The sequence below is a fragment of the Nicotiana tabacum genome, chromosome 24, assembly GCF_000715075.1.
Source record: "Nicotiana tabacum cultivar K326 chromosome 24, ASM71507v2, whole genome shotgun sequence".
Classification (NCBI taxonomy): domain Eukaryota; kingdom Viridiplantae; phylum Streptophyta; class Magnoliopsida; order Solanales; family Solanaceae; genus Nicotiana; species Nicotiana tabacum.
The window spans coordinates 36900901-36916830 of record NC_134103.1 but is presented as its reverse complement, the minus strand read 5'-3'; the positions used below and the strand labels follow the sequence as shown (position 1 = coordinate 36916830).

The 15930-nt window shown below is 36.3% G+C and overlaps 2 protein-coding genes and 1 non-coding gene across 3 annotated transcripts; 2 read left to right on the top strand and 1 right to left on the bottom strand.

Moving 5' to 3' along the window:
* The first annotated feature begins 1363 nt into the window (after nt 1-1363).
* On the top strand, nt 1364-4382 carry LOC107771787 (uncharacterized). The gene is made up of 4 exons (XM_016591235.2): nt 1364-2481; nt 2568-2768; nt 3271-3362; nt 3472-4382. Exons 1-4 carry the CDS (start codon nt 1687-1689, stop codon nt 4166-4168), a joined length of 1785 nt encoding a protein of 594 aa, XP_016446721.1. The 5' UTR covers nt 1364-1686; the 3' UTR covers nt 4169-4382.
* Nucleotides 4383-5282: 900 nt separating this feature from the next.
* On the bottom strand, nt 5283-5354 carry TRNAG-UCC (transfer RNA glycine (anticodon UCC)). The gene has a single exon. It is a non-coding gene; the product is annotated as a tRNA-Gly (tRNA).
* A 59-nt stretch (nt 5355-5413) lies between these two features.
* Nucleotides 5414-10573, top strand: LOC107771778 (uncharacterized). Its single transcript, XM_016591224.2, has 9 exons — nt 5414-5709; nt 5808-5884; nt 6722-6830; nt 7049-7146; nt 7266-7396; nt 7493-7601; nt 8018-8209; nt 8298-8434; nt 9897-10573. The coding sequence occupies exons 1-9, from the start codon at nt 5475-5477 to the stop codon at nt 10183-10185; spliced, it is 1377 nt and encodes a 458-aa protein (XP_016446710.1). The 5' UTR covers nt 5414-5474; the 3' UTR covers nt 10186-10573.
* Nucleotides 10574-15930: the final 5357 nt, after the last annotated feature.

The following is a 15930-nucleotide window of genomic DNA, read 5'->3' as shown; positions in this document are numbered from 1 at the left end:
AGGGGTGTTAACTCTTAATTAAACATGCAATTAAAAAATTAATTATAAGAATTACATTCCTAATAAGTGAACCAATATATTTTGAAGCAAGGATTGGGACACTGTTGTTATTGTAATGACCAAATGCCCAATATTCATCCTATATATATAAATATAATACATGATCAATGATAATGAACTGATAATAATATCTCTAGCAATATAATTCAAATGAGAATAAAAAATCAAAAAGTACAAGAAACATCTGCTCATATAAAAATCCAACAAAAAGAAAAAGCAATAAAGACTTGCAATTACATCATTAGTTCCATAGAAGCAAATAGACAAATATTCTCTAAGGGTGTGTTTGGTATGACATAAAATATTTTTCGGAAAATATTTTTCCATTTTCACTGTTTGGTAGCACAAAATAGTTTGAAAAATGTATTCATAGATATCACATTTTTCTGAAATTGAAGGAAAATGACTTCCCTAGAAAAAGTTAGAAAATATTTTTCAAAAACTCCACCTACCCTCACATCTAACCCCAACTCCCTCCAACTTCAATTTTCTATTTTTTTCGTTTTTCTGCGCCACCCACCCAACCTAACCCTGTCACCTCCCCTCCCCCCCCTCCCCCCCCCCGCAAATCAATATTTTCTTTTTATATTTTTAGTTCTGATTTTTTTATTTTTCAGTTTACAGGTTCGAAATTTTACGAGTTCCAAAGTTATAAGTTCGGAGGTTTATGTATTTGGAAGTTTGCGGGTTTAGAAATTATAGAATTTACGGATTCGAATGTTTGTGGGTTTGAATATTTAGCGGTTCGTATGTTTATAAAATTTGTGGGTTCGGAAGGTTGTTGGTTCGGAAGTTTATGGCTTCATATTTATTGTATCTAAATTATTTATGAATACTCTTGAGAAGTTATTTTCCTTAATTTGCGTATCAAACACCGAAAAATGAGTAAGATTACTACTTGTTTTTCAAGAAAATATTTCCCGTTATACCAAACACTCCCTAATTCTTTAAGTTTAATTTGATAGTTGGAGGAAGTCTTCTTGTTCCCTATCTTTCTGTCCACAAATTTGAGAAACAAATTGGTGCAACATCCCTATTCTTTTTTAGTTCGTTGAAAAAGTTTTAGGCTCTTTAGGAAATAAACACAAAAATGGAAAAGCCATAATATTCAACTCACTAAATTTTTAACCACAAAAAGCAAAAAAAAGTTACTACTACTAAAAAGAGGGACACGGGCATCATGTTTAATTCCGCTGAAGATTCAAAAAAGAAACAAAAATACATTGATATGACTCACTCACAACATATGACCGTTACTACCACAACGTTCCTAAACTCACAAATTTAAAAATTCATTTATGGACCCACCCTAAAACACCACCTCCTTCATCTTTCTCTAAGTTTACCGTTAGTCCTCAAAATCCCTTCTTCACCTTCACCTTATCAGTTAAACATAGCTTCAAATATCAACTCTGAAATGGTCCATTTCTTGCTTATACTTATCAATCTTTAAGAGCTAAATTTGTGTCACTTTTAATATATTAAGAGTACATTTTATTCTTGACTCACTCCACTTCTCGTCATCTTTCTTGATTTTTTTTTCTTGAAAATTCTTAGCTTTCTATATTTCCTAAATACCCAAGAATTTGAGTTAATTGTGGTGGGTTTATTGAAAATTTTCAAGAAATGGCAGCATTAGCACCAGGAATTTTGTTGAAGCTTCTAAATGGAATGAAATCAGGTGTGAAGCCAACAAGTGAACACAGGAGTTCACTTTTACAGGTTACTGATATTGTCCCTGCAGATCTTGATGAGAAAAATCTATGGCCAAAGCATGGATTTTTCATCAAGGTTTCAGATTCTTCACATTCCATTTATGTAAGTCTTCCATATGAACAAGATGACTTGGTTTTAAGCAATAAAATGCAGTTAGGGCAGTTCATTTATGTCGATAGATTAGAGCCCGGTTCGCCTGTTCCTGTCGTTAAAGGCGCGAAGCCTCTCCCCGGAAGACATCCTCTTGTGGGAACTCCAGAACCATTAATGGGATTGAGAGAAAAAGGCAAATTTAATCAGAATATGTCAGCTCCTCCAAGAAGGGGTTCTTGGGGAATAGGCCAAAATGGGAATGAAGTAGTTGTTGCTTCATCTCCTCAAGTTATGAAGCCAGTCCCTATTGATTTCGATCAATGTACACCGATTAAGGAAAGGTCTAGTGCTGTCAAAATATCGCGAGTTATTCCAATGTCACCTGTTATTCGAGGGAAATTAACTAAAGACGGAGGAGGAGGAGGCGCGAGTAGTACTATGGTAAGGTCATCGGTTGGTGGTGCGTTGTTGTCTAAATTGATAGAGGCTAATAGTCCTGCTATGGTAAGGAAAAGTTGTGCTACACCTAGCATGATGAAATTTCCTAGGAGCAGAAGTGTTACTGATCGCGATCGAGAAGAGAGAATTTTCAAGTCTCCTTTAAATTCATCTGTAGGTACATATTTCCCTTTTATGTATAGTTCAATGTGTTTTAAGGCATATAACATGTTGCAATTTGATTGTTCCTCTTTTTACAGGAAAAAAAAAGTTCAACTCCACCACCAAGTTTAAGGAGTGCAAGAATGGCAGCTTCTCCAACTGTAGGCAGAGATTCTCAGAGACTTCCCAATTCCAAAAACTCTTGTCAAGAACAACAACAATCAAAGCCTATCGATTCGACCCAAGACAACACGAGTCTGACTGTTAATTTGCCTGGAAAACTTAGTATCTTGGGAAAGGTAACATCTTTGCTGCACTTGTTTGTTGCATGTTTAATACAGGGAAAAGGTCTAAATTTACCCCTCTACTACACCCAATATCTTAGTTTTATCGTCCGTGTACTTTCAGGTCACTCAGAATCATACCATTACCATTAGCAAATCATCTAGTATTATCCTGGATATTAATGGAGCTCCAATATGAATTGGGTGAATTTCACCTATCAAAATTATTTCGAATAGAATGTTCAATTTACCCCTCTATTTTTGACCAAGGTATAAAGTTATCCTTAGTTATACTTGAAGTTGAAGCTCTATGGGGTTTAATGGAGCATACAAGACGATTTGCTGAGGGCAAGGGTATAAATAGCTCTGAAGTATAATTGAGGGAAAAAATAAAATTAAGATATATCTAATTAGTAGAGGGGTATTTTTGATACTTTTCGCTTTTAATATATGAACTATTTCTTGCCTTTTTGTTGGAACATTAGCCTTATCAAAGCACATTTGTGATGTCTATTAGGAAGCTGTACAGCAAAGAGAGAATGCACAGAAAATTGCTCTTCAAGCACTAAGGGATGCATCAGCCACAGAAAATCTTGTGCGGTCACTGAAGTAAGGAATTTTTGATTATTTGTGTTAATTGTTGTTTTATTTTCTGTGCTTATCACTATACTACATTTTGACCTGAATTTGATTTTCTCTCTCACTTATGGCTTTGAAGGATGTTTTCAAACTTGAGTAGAGCTGCAAAACCGGAAGTGCCAGCTGCCTGTTTTGATCAATTTCTTGAATTTCATGAACAACTTGTGCAAGCTGTAGCAGAAATGGTATCCATTCAAGCTGCAACAGCTTCCAATGAAATGTCACAAACTTTAAATGTTGAACCAGAGAATGGCACCCCTATTTTACATGAAATAGTGCAGAATTCACTGGAAGAATCACGAGACAGCGAATCAAATGCATCAAAGAGGAGAGCTGCACTTTACAAATCCATTGCAGTGTTTCCTCCTGAAAGGAGTGATCAGAAGTCAATTCTTGGGAAGCATTTGAGATCAACATCAAAGGCAATAAAAGGAGCACTATCCAATAATACAAACATAAATGAGAACGATGAGAACAAGAAACCGGCTTCGTCTTCCACAAGCAGCAGCCTTTCGAATACAATCAAATTGGGAAAGCAGATTGAGAGTGAAAGTGGAAGTTGGTTTATGGATTTTCTTGAAAAGTCTCTGGAGAAAGGGCTGAAAAAGGCTAAAGGAAAAGTAGAATCAGATTCTTCAGGCAAAGTCCCTCAATCACTCTTGCTTAAAGTGATTAATTGGGTAGAAGTTGAACAGTTTGATTCTAATAAACGTCCTATTCATCCTAAAGCAGGACACATAGCCAGGAAGTTGAGGATCAAAGTGAAGAATCCTTGAGAAAGGAGTTGTTTAAGAAACTGAGATTGATTTTATTGTATCAAACATTCTTTGATATGTTTTGTGTTTAGTTTCTACCCCTTTATGTCATTTGGTATAATTATTCTATTTGTAAGCTGCAGTACTATATATGATACTCCTATAAGCTTAATCACAAATTATTACTATAGAAGAAAGGTTTTCCGTCATATGGAGAAAACTGTTCTTTTGATTGCTTTCCTGTTAAATATGAGCGAGCCATTTCAACAGTTGACACTTACTGAGAACAGAAATAGAAGGACCATGTCCTATCCGTTGCCACTTCAAAAGTATTAAACTATTTTATATACATTAGAACAACTCTAAACAACTACACCTCCAAGTCAAACAAATTAAGGTTAGTTCTATGAGTTCTTAATATAAGTATACATATATGACTGGAGTAAATCTTAACTAATTGGAATCACCAGCATGGATCTTTTATGAAATCGTACATCTTTTATGACAACGGTGTTATATGTGATTTTAAGCCTGCCTCATCTGTTAACATGTTCAATTATCATAATAACACGCATAGATCGATGCATTCGGAGTCTACGCTTCTCTCCTTAAAATACTCGATAAATTTGTCTTTCAGGACAAAATAGGGGATCTCCAACACAAAATTATCTACATAACCCACGAACATCATAATCTTTAAGCAAATGAAGAACTTATAATGATCACTAGACCCACTGTAAGTATACCACTATGACTTAAATAATTGGAATCACCAGGATCTTTAGCATCTATTTTGTGCCGCATGAATTCCTTGATATTGTATGTCTTTTCTTACAACTTTTGTTTTACTGTGATTTTAAGCCAACCTCGTCTTCTTAACATGTTTAATTATCATAATATTGTGCATGGATCGGCCCCTTTTTGAAGTTCATGTAAGATATAACGAAATAATTTTAGGTAATCTGGTCTCACTTTGTAAGCATGCATCATTTATCGAACCGTATTCGTTAAGAACCTTGTATGATCCAAAGAACACATCATGTTTCTTAGTTGAACTAAAAATTTTGGAAATAATCATGAGCAAAAACTGATCAGAAACAAAAAAAATAAAAATACAGAAAATTCATAAAAATAATGCGTCTGCCGGGAGTCGAACCCGGGTCTATTGCTTGGAAGGCAATTATCCTAACCGTTGGACTACAAACGCTGGTTATGTTGTTTCTTCCTCATAATATAAAAATCACCAAAAGCACATTTCACTCCTATAAGACTTGGTTTCAGTTGACAAATCTGTGCAGAGGCTGGGGATGATAGTGTGTTTGTGAGGATGAGGCGAATTCGCATCTCCGGCGGCGGCAGCTCTGCTTTGCTTGGAATATCTTTTCCCTTCTCCAATTACACAAAAAGTCCATTAAAACCCAAATCTTTTCTAAAGCTGTTTCCTTCAACAACAACACCCATCTTCACCACTCTCCATTATCGTTTAATTACGTCGGCTCAACATTCTTCTCCCTCCTCTCATGTTCATCCAACACCTCAAGCTGAACTTCCTATATCTTCTGGTAACTACCCCTTTACACAAACAGACATGTATTCACTTATTCTTGTCTCTGTTTGTTTGTTTATGTATTCACTTTGTTCTGTGTCTTGTCCTATATAGGAGGTGATGGCCAAAATGGGTATCCATTGAAGGACTCAAAAGTGGTTTTGAAAGGGATGAGATATGCTGAACTTGAGGTATATCAGTTGTTGATATTGTGTTGTCTTAGTTAGCCTTGTATAAATTTGAGTAAAGTTGCAATCTTGGTAGTTATTTAATCTTCTTTTACCTGTTTAAAGATTCAAACTTGTTTTTCTTGAGTTTTTCAGATTAGGGTCACTCACGTGCTTAGTGTATTGCGGTTGGTCCTGCTGTATATTTTAGTTATCCGGGTTTGTATTTGAGGAAAGTCTTGCCACCAGGGCTTTGCTCTAGTTGTAAGAGCCAGCTTGTGATGTGTGGGTTAGACCCACATCACGTGGGTTAGACACACATCACCTGCCACAAACCAAAGCTTAGTATTTAACTGGACTGATGATCGGACGAGCTTCGAACCGTACCTCAAAAGCACTCGGGGGATTTCTCGGTTATATATATTAAAAAAAGAATGTTTGAGGAAAGTTGCAATCTTGATACTGATTTAGTCTTGTTTAAGGCTTAAAGATTCAAACTTGTTTTGCGTTCTTGAGATTAAGCTCCGTCTCAGGGTTGTTACTATTGTGTATTTTGTCAAAATTTTAGGAAAGTTGCAATCTTGATAGTGATTTTAGTCCTTTTTAGTTTTTAGTGCTTAAAGGTTCAAACTTGTTTTGCGGTTTTTGAGATTGAGCTCTGTCTCATGGTATTTGTACTTCGATTGTTCCTTCCATATATTTTAAGTTAACCTTGTAGACTTTTGAGAAAAGTTCCAACATTGAGAATGGTTTATCTTGTTCTTGGTTTAAGCACCAATCTTGTTTTGGAATTTGGTCATTGATTCTATTGTTGAATGCCAACCATGGTTACTGATGGTGCTTTGCTGTCTTGTTTAACAGAAATGGGTTCAGTCACATGGTTATAGGCCTGCTCAGGCTCTGATGTTGTGGAAACGTCTTTACGGGAATAATATTAATATTTGGGCGCAATGCAGTGAGGAACTAGAAGGTTTATTTGCTTCCCCAGACATATACTCTTGCTGTCAAAAGTTCTATGTTGAAAGTGTTGATGAGTTTATTGCGTATGGAAAGAAAAGGGTTCTGAAATTTTTGCGAGGATCTTCCTTTATTTGGACTTTGCAGTATTTACCTCTCAAAAGTTTTAGTTGTTGATGGTAATTACAGCTGACTTGTCTATGTATCATCAATGTTACATTATTTTTTCAGGTTTGAACAAAGATTTCAGGAAAATGTTGAGTGAACATGCTGAATTTAAGACGTTAAACTTGAAGGATATTCTGACAGCGTCCGATGGAACTAAAAAGGTGGACATAGCTTGGGCCATATGTAGAATTTCAGTTATTAGCATATGTATAGTTTCTGTGGTATCATTTATTTGTTTTAGATTCATCACTTAATACATAGAACTCACAGGATCTTACAGATGCTATTCAAGTTGGAAGATGGTCTGGTAATAGAAACTGTTGTGATACCTTGTGAGAGCGGCAGGAACACCGTCTGTATATCTAGTCAAGTAGGTTGTGCCATGAATTGTCAGTTTTGCTACACTGGCAGGTAAGCTTTAGCAGCCTCTTAGCCTTTTGGTTGTTTTTCCAATTTACAGCTCCTGAATTGGCTCTCTTCATTTAAGTACATGAATCTACTTTGCAGAATGGGTCTGAAGAGAAACTTATCGACATCTGAGATAGTTGAGCAGGCTGTTTTAGCTCGGCGGTTATTATCCAGTGAAGTTGGCCCAATTAGCAATGTTGTGTTTATGGTATGTGTATGATATATTGATTTGATGTACTGAACGTGTTCTCATTTTCCTATACATACCTCCTAAAACTTTACCAGTATTTCCATGTATTAATTTCTGCTATGCTGAACACCCTTTCTTGATGCTGTGTGGCCGGCTTTGCTAATTTGCCAAAGTCTATCTTCTGTGCAGCCTTCTCATAGTCTATTATTCATGTTGCTCCCTTTTATCTTGTTATGAGTCATGGTTGATTGGAGCTAGTCCTTCTCTTCTCACTATGTAACTATATTACAAAATCTTGCCTGGGATTTTGGCTCTATGTTAATATGATATCAGAATAAAAGACCTTTTATCCCTTCTTCCTTAATTCTTTTCTGTTTTCCTACTATCAAGCAAGTGTTGCTTTTACGAAAGCATGGTTAAATAACTGATTCCAGGGAATGGGAGAACCACTTCACAACATTGAGAATGTCATAAAAGCAGCAGACATATTGGTAGATGAACAAGGGCTTCATTTTAGTCCTCGAAAGGTCACCGTTTCTACAAGTGGGCTTGTGCCCCAGCTTAAGCGCTTTCTTCGCGAGTCTAATTGTGCTTTGGCAGTCAGTTTGAATGCTACAACTGACGAGGTATTTCCCTTGAGCAACTTCATTCTTGGGATGAAAATAGATAACTAAATAGCTTCATGTTTTGATTCACACTAATGAAGTATTGCAGGTCAGAAGCTGGATCATGCCGATTAACCGCAAATTTAACTTGAACTTGCTTCTTGGAACACTAAGGGATGAGCTTCAGTCAAAACATAAATACAAAGTTCTGTTTGAGTATGTAATGCTTGCCGGAGTTAATGATAGGTACATACCTTGTCTTATTTCTACAAGAGAAAAACCTAAGTAGTCCCTGATATATAGCGATTGACTTATTTTAGTCCCTACTGTGCTTCTTGAACATAGATTGTCCTTCATCTTTGTAAAAAAAGGTCACTTTTGGACCCATCAAATGGGACACACTTAAATTAACAGAAATATAAAATAACTTAATGGTATCTGGGCAAACTAAACAAATAAAGAAAAGACAAAAAGCATTTTCTTCTTTAAGCTTTCTACTGAAATATGCTCTAATTTCTGCTATTTGTTTGGTGTCAAAATCAGTCTTCCAAATCTTTACCATGGTTGTTTCTTAGTTTACCAGTTGATCCATCAGGAGGCATTCATTTCCCTCAAAATTCAAACTTGAGATCCGTTTTTAATGCTCCCAAAAAATCCAGAATGTGAATGCATACACATCCACCTTTGACTAAAGATAAGTTGCCAGACACAAATGTCAATAGAAAAAAATCTGCTTGTATAAAATATGGGAGACAAGTGTGAGTGGGTGGTTTAATACTAAATGATGCTTTCTTCAAATTTTTTGTCCTCTTAAGACTATATTTTGGGGAATGTAGTGAAAAATGTATCGCGGGTTTCTGATTTGGAGATGTAAAAGAGAGTTGTTTTTTTCTTGGAGTTTTACGAGAAATTACATATAAAGAAGGGACTGAGAGAAACTAGTGAGAGAGAGAGATACAGAGTGAGCAGATAGGAGGCCCTTCTCATGTTATCTTTTCAAATGGGCAAACCAAGGGTGACTGATTTCTTCATCGTTTTGCTATTAAGTTCAGCATGCTTCTGTTAAAATAATGAGCTTTCCGTTAGTTTGGAATGTGTTTCATTTGATGTGATAAAAAGTGGCCCTTTTCCACAAAGATAAAGGACTATTTGTGTCCATGGTTATATAATAAGGATCAAAATACACCGACACTCATACATAAGGGACTATTTGGGGCTTTTTCTCATTTCTACAACCTGCCTTTGTTTTGTCGCAAAGCTATGCCATTGTTATAAACTTATTTATACTTTCCATTCTAACAAAATGCCTACCCTGAAGAGATGGAGGGTAATGCCTCTGTGGTTGCTAATAGAAACTCTAAACCCACCTGCCAACTTTCGAACACCACAGGACTTTTCTTTTTTTACCCGTCACCCCTTCCCTGTTCTTCCAGTAGTGGCCAACAATTTTGTCAGTTCCGAACACTCGCCCCTTTCATGTTAGAAATTCTTTGAGTTTCTCTAAGATTTGAAAACTCCACGCCTTTTTGATGTTTCCAATTTGTGGTTGAAGAGAAACACAGATGTTGGTTTACTTCCATAGCCCCCTTCCCCAAGCCACACCCGTGTTTTTCCCCCTCTAGATACAAGTATTGTTTTTCAGAATCAGTTGGCTATTCTTTTTGTTTTCTGTATTCTTTAGATTCTCATTGTTGAAATTTTATTGCAGTATTGAGGATGCAAAGAGACTAATCAATCTTGTCCAGGGTATTCCATGCAAGATTAACCTGATTTCTTTTAACCCTCATTCTGGATCCTTCTTCAAACCCACCAAAAAGGAGAAGATAATTGAGTTCAGAAACATTCTTGCTGAAGCAGGATGTGTTGTGCTTCTGCGATTGAGTAGAGGAGATGATCAAATGGCCGCCTGTGGTCAGCTAGGTAAACCAGGCGAAATCCAAGCTCCCTTGCTCCGAGTGCCTTCTCAATTTCAAGCAGTACTGGAAGCTGCAACGTGATTCTGCTATTTAGCATGCATGTTCATTCCGGTTTGTCTGATATGTGATGCAGTTTCAATGTGCATTGCCGCTTCTGGAATTCAATCTATTGAATCTAGTCCCAAACATGCTTGTGCTCATGACACCAGTCGCTCTTGTCCATGTTAGAGTTTTAGGCTTCTAACCTTTATAATTTTCTTTTAAACTCAGATTTTTGAAATGCAGTCCAGCAGGTTACGATGGTTTGGGATTAGAAGTAGCATTTTAAATTTGAGAGTACAAAGATTAAAGTGCTTCTGATTGAAGTAGATTGCCAAAGATGTAGTTTATATCCTTGAGTGCTATTACAAAGATCTTAGTGGGCAGTCGAACAAAACAATATTTGGTTGAAATTAAGCTAGCATTTGGCCATAGATTTTCAAATTTGTTTTAAAAAATCTGATTTGGGTAAAGTTTAGTTTGAAGATGAAAATCTGTTTAGACATAATTTTTCAAAAATATTTCACTTTTTTTTTTAAAAAAAAGCATGAAATGTGATTTATATCCGTAAGTTTTAAAAACTATCAAAAATACCCAACAATTCTGAAGAAAATTTATACAAAACAAGCGAAAAAAATCTGAAAAATATTCATACAAAACAAGTGAAACAAATCTGAAGTAAATTTATACAAACATTAGCGGATTTTAGCAAATTACCTTCAAATTTTGTCTTTGTGTTGGATTGCCACAAACAACTTTGGCGAAAGTTTTTTGAGAAGGACAAAGCGGCATGAGTTTAATGAGGGAAAAGTGGGTAAATATGGATTAGTTGGGTCATAATAATAGAAAGTGAGCTTTTTTATAAAATACAAAGTTTAGGGTTATTTTTGATTTTTTTAAAAATATCAAACGGTAATATTTTGGGCCAAAAACAGCTGTTGAGTTGGTTTTGAGATTTGGAAATTTGTCAAAATATGGATAAAATCTATAAAAAAAAAAAAATTGGAAAAAATTTGGCAAAATCTATGGCAAAAAAATAAATAAAAATGCTTTTACAAGTATTTTTATTATTAAATCATTATTACGTAATGTATATTTTGAACTCAATTATCACTTGTTTGATATAAATATCCTGCGACCACCATATCACTACCAAAACACTCAAGTCTCAACTGCCATCAGTAAAACAGTAACCATCTTTCTCTGTGCGCATTGTAGTCCTTTCCTAATAGCGCCAGTTCTCAGTAATGTCAATCAACCACATCGATCATTTCTTTTTCCCATGACTTTGCTTTCTTTTTTCAATTTGTCTTAACCAATACGCAAACGCCAATGATCTCAAATCTTTTGCTTCCTTATTCCTGATCCCAAGTCCTTATTATTTCTGTCAGCTCCTTTTTCATTTTGTTCTTTTTCCCTAATTCTAGCATGAGTTTTCTTCCATGATTTTGAGAGAAGGAATGAATTTTATAATCAGCACCCACCGGTTAAATTGATCCGATTTCACGTTGCATTAAGAGAGAAATATTCTTGACCAGAAATTTTTCATTCCTAGAACTCGAATTTGAAACTTTAGTTAAAGGTGAAGAAATTCCTAACTCTTCTACAACATTAGTTTGAATGAGAAAAGGACAGACTTAACAGAAGCGAACATGAGTGTTTTTGTTTTTTTTTAATTTAGCAAAACTCGCATACCCCTCATGTAGGCCGAAAGTCGTTGGTTCTTCTGCTGCCATTGGAATTATTGGACCATTTAGAAACAAATACCCCAAATTGGAAAATTATAAAGAAAAGGACGAAGAAAAAATGTAACTTAAATGATAATTTGGTAATCAGACGGCAATTTCTCTTTTCCTCGTAACTACAAGAGTAAAAGTTACGGAGATGCTAAAGTAGCTAGAAGTCACTACTCTTGTTACCTTGCTGCTAAACTCTCAACTCTATTAACCTATAGTATAATCAATAACGGTTTTTTTTGGATTTTCTGCCTCTGTAACCCAAACTTCTTAGTTCATGGTTGAACAACAACTGGAAGTCTGGAACAACCTATCGCAGAAATAAACTAAAAAGAGTAAAAGTATGAAAACATGAGTAAGCTATTGATAGGAAAAGGCCAAAGAAAACCCATTAAACTTGGCTCAAATTTTCGTTTTGGCACTTTAACTCAATCTTGTTCCATTTTGGTCCTGTAACTCCATTTCTTATGTTTCACTTTAACACAAAAACTGACTAGATTCAGAGTGTGAGTTGCCTCACCATATAGGCGCGTGAGGTAGAATTTTTTGGGCAAATTTCCTTCTCCAACGGTAATAACATAAAGGCCAAATACATATACAACCCATTGAACTTGGCTCCATTTTTCATTTTGGCACTCTATCTCAAACTTGTTCCATTTTTGCCCTCCAACTCTATTTCTTATGTTTCATTTTAACACAAAAACTTACTAGTCATATAGTGTGAATTGGCTCACATGATAGGCGCGTGAGACAGATTGTTTATGGCAAAATTCCTTCTCCGACAGTAATAAAATAACTGTTGGCCCCATTTTTAACCCCTCAACTTCCTTCCCCTATATTTCATCTTCATTATTTCTTTCCCCATTTACTGTTTATATGAAAACCGACCGATTTCAATCGGTTTCTTGAAAAATAAATTTTGCGGGACACTAAAAGAGTTTCCTGCATTTTTGCGCCAAAAAAAAATACGACCGAAGTTGGTCGGTTTCGTAAAAAAGAAATTAAAAAATAAAATATTTTGAAATAAAATTTATATTTTGTGAAGCGTGTGTGCATGTATATCCTGAAATACCCACAAATTTCATAAACTTTCGAACCGCTAAACTTTCGAAACCGTGAACTTTCGAACCCGTAAATTTTATAACTTCTAAACCAGTAAACTTCCAAACACATAAAGCTCCGAACATATAATTTTGGAACTTGTAAAATTTCGAACCTGTAAATCGAAAGATGAAAAAACTAAAACTGAAAATATATATAAAAAATATTTTTTTCCCCGGGGGGAGGGGGTGCAGAAAAAATAAAAAATAAAAAATTGAAATTACAACACGCGCTATATTTTTAATTGGATATAGCAATATTTAATTGGATATTTATTACACTTCAGATTTGTGTATACACACACGCTATATTTTTTGCACTGGTTTCAGCTTTTATGTTAAAATGAAACATAAGTAGAGTTGGAGGACCAAAATGGAACAAGCTTGAGATAGAGTGTCAAAATAAAAAAATGGGACCAAGTTGAATGTATTGTATATGTATTTGGCCAAGCAAGTATGTATACGCGCTGCATTTTTATGTCGGATAAAAGTTTTTGTGTTAAAATGAAAAATAAGAAATAGATTGGAGGGCCAAAATGGAACAAGGTTGAGATAGAGTGCCAAACTGAAAAATAAAACTTTTCTTATTTCCTTTTAAGCGTATCAGTTATGACTTACAAGGTCTCAATTACCTAGATAAACACTAAAGGGTGTCATAAATATGAAATTAATCATCTGGAATTATAAAAATGAAAACTTGTGGGAGTTATGAATATGACAGGGTAGGAGTTATTCTTCTCGGAGGCATAACACTCTTCGCGAACGCGAGGCTCCTCTCGCGAACGCGAAAGAGGAAACCAGAAAAATTGTAGCAGCAGATATCAGCCATCTCACCAAGGCCAAAATGATCCGTTAATCATCCCGAACACGCCCGAGCCCCTCATGACCTCAACCAAGTATACCAACAAGTCCTAATACATCATACGAATGTAGTCGAGTCTTCAAATCACACCCAACAATAATAAAAACACGAATCACACATAGATTCAAGCCTAATAAACTTTGAAACTTCTAATTTCTACAAATGACTCCGGAACCTATCAAATCACGTCTGATTTACCTCGAATTCTGCGCACAGGTCATAAATAACATAACGGAGGTAATCAAATTTTCAGAATCGAATTTTGACCCCGATATCAAAAAGTCAACCCCTCGATCAAACTTCCCAAAAATTTAACTTTCAGCATTTCAAGCCTAATTCCACTATGGACTTCCAAATAAAATTTCGATCACGCTTCTAAGTCCAAAATCACCATACGGAGCTGTTGGAATCATCAAAATTCTATTCCGGGGTCATTTACATATAATTCGATATCCGATCACTATTTGAACTTAAACTTTTAATTTTTCATCAAAATTTTATATCTCGGGGTAGGGACCTCGGAATTTGATTTCGGGCATACGCCCAAGTCCCAATTCACGATACGGATCTACCAAAACTGTCAACACACTGATCTGAGTCCGTTTGCTAAAAATGTTGACCAAGGTCAATTCAGTTTTGTTTTAAAGCTCTAATTCACATTTTAATTCATTTTTCGCATAAAAAACTTTTCGAAAAATTTTACGGACTGCGCACGCAAGTCGAGTAATGATAAATAGTGCTTTTCGAGGTCTTAGGACACATAATTAATTATTAAATTTAAAGATGATATTTTAGGTCATCACATTCTCCACCTCTAAAACAAACGTTCGTCCTCTAACGGAGTTAGAAAAAGTACCCGAGCTAGCGAATAAGTGTGGATATCGGCTGCGTATATCATGCTCGGTCTCCCAAGTCGCCTCCTCGATCGGACGACCCCTCCACTGAACCTTCACAGAAGCAATGTTCTTTGACCTCAGCTTTCGAACCTGCCTATCTAAAATAGCCACTGGTTCCTCAACATAAGATAGATCCTTGTCCAACTGAACCGAACTGAAGTCTAACATATGAGACGAATCGCCGTGATATTTTCGAAGCATAGAAACATAGAATATCGGATGAACCGCCACCTCTCCAACTCTCTCAAGAATCTCAAAAGGCCCAATATACCTAGGGCTCAACTTGCCCTTCTTCCCGAACCTCATCACACCCTTCATAGGCGAAACCCGGAGCAATACCCGCTCACCAACCATGAATGCAACATCACAAACCTTCCGATCCTCATAACTCTTCTGTCTAGATTGGGCTGTACGAAGTCGATCCTGAATCAACTTAACCTTTTTTAAGGCGCCCTGAACCAAGTCTGTACCCAATAGTCTAGCCTCGCCCGGTTCGAACCAACCCACTGAAGACCGGCACCGCCTACCATACAAAGCCTCATACAGAGCCATCTGAATACTTGACTGGTAACTGTTGTTGTAAGCAAACTCCGCAAGTGGTAATAATTGATCCCAAGCACCCCCAAAATCTATCACACACGTACGAAGCATATCCTCCAGTATCTGAATAGTGCGTTTGGACTGCCCGTCCGTCTGAGGGTGAAATGCTGTACTCAATTCTACCCGAGTACCCAACTCACGCTGTACTGCCCTTCAAAACCGTGAGGTAAACTGTGTACCCCGGTCAGAGATGATAGATACCGGTACACCGTGAAGTCTGATAATCTCGCGAATATATACCTGAGCCAACTGCTCTGAAGAGTAAGTAGTAATCACAGGAATGAAATAAGCTGATTTGGTCAGCCTATCCACAATCACCCAAACTGCATCAAACTTCCGCTGAGTCTGTGGGAGCCCAACAACGAAATCTATAGTGATCCACTCCCATTTCCATTTTGGAATCTCTAACTTCTGAAGTAATCCATCCGGTCGCTGATGCTCATATTTCACCTGTTGACAATTTAGACACCGAGATACATACCCCACTATGTCTTTCTTCATCCGCCTCCACCAATAGTGTTATCTCAAGTCCTAAAACTGTGAGCCTCCTGGAGAATCAACTCACGCAAACCGTCTACATTAGGCACACATAG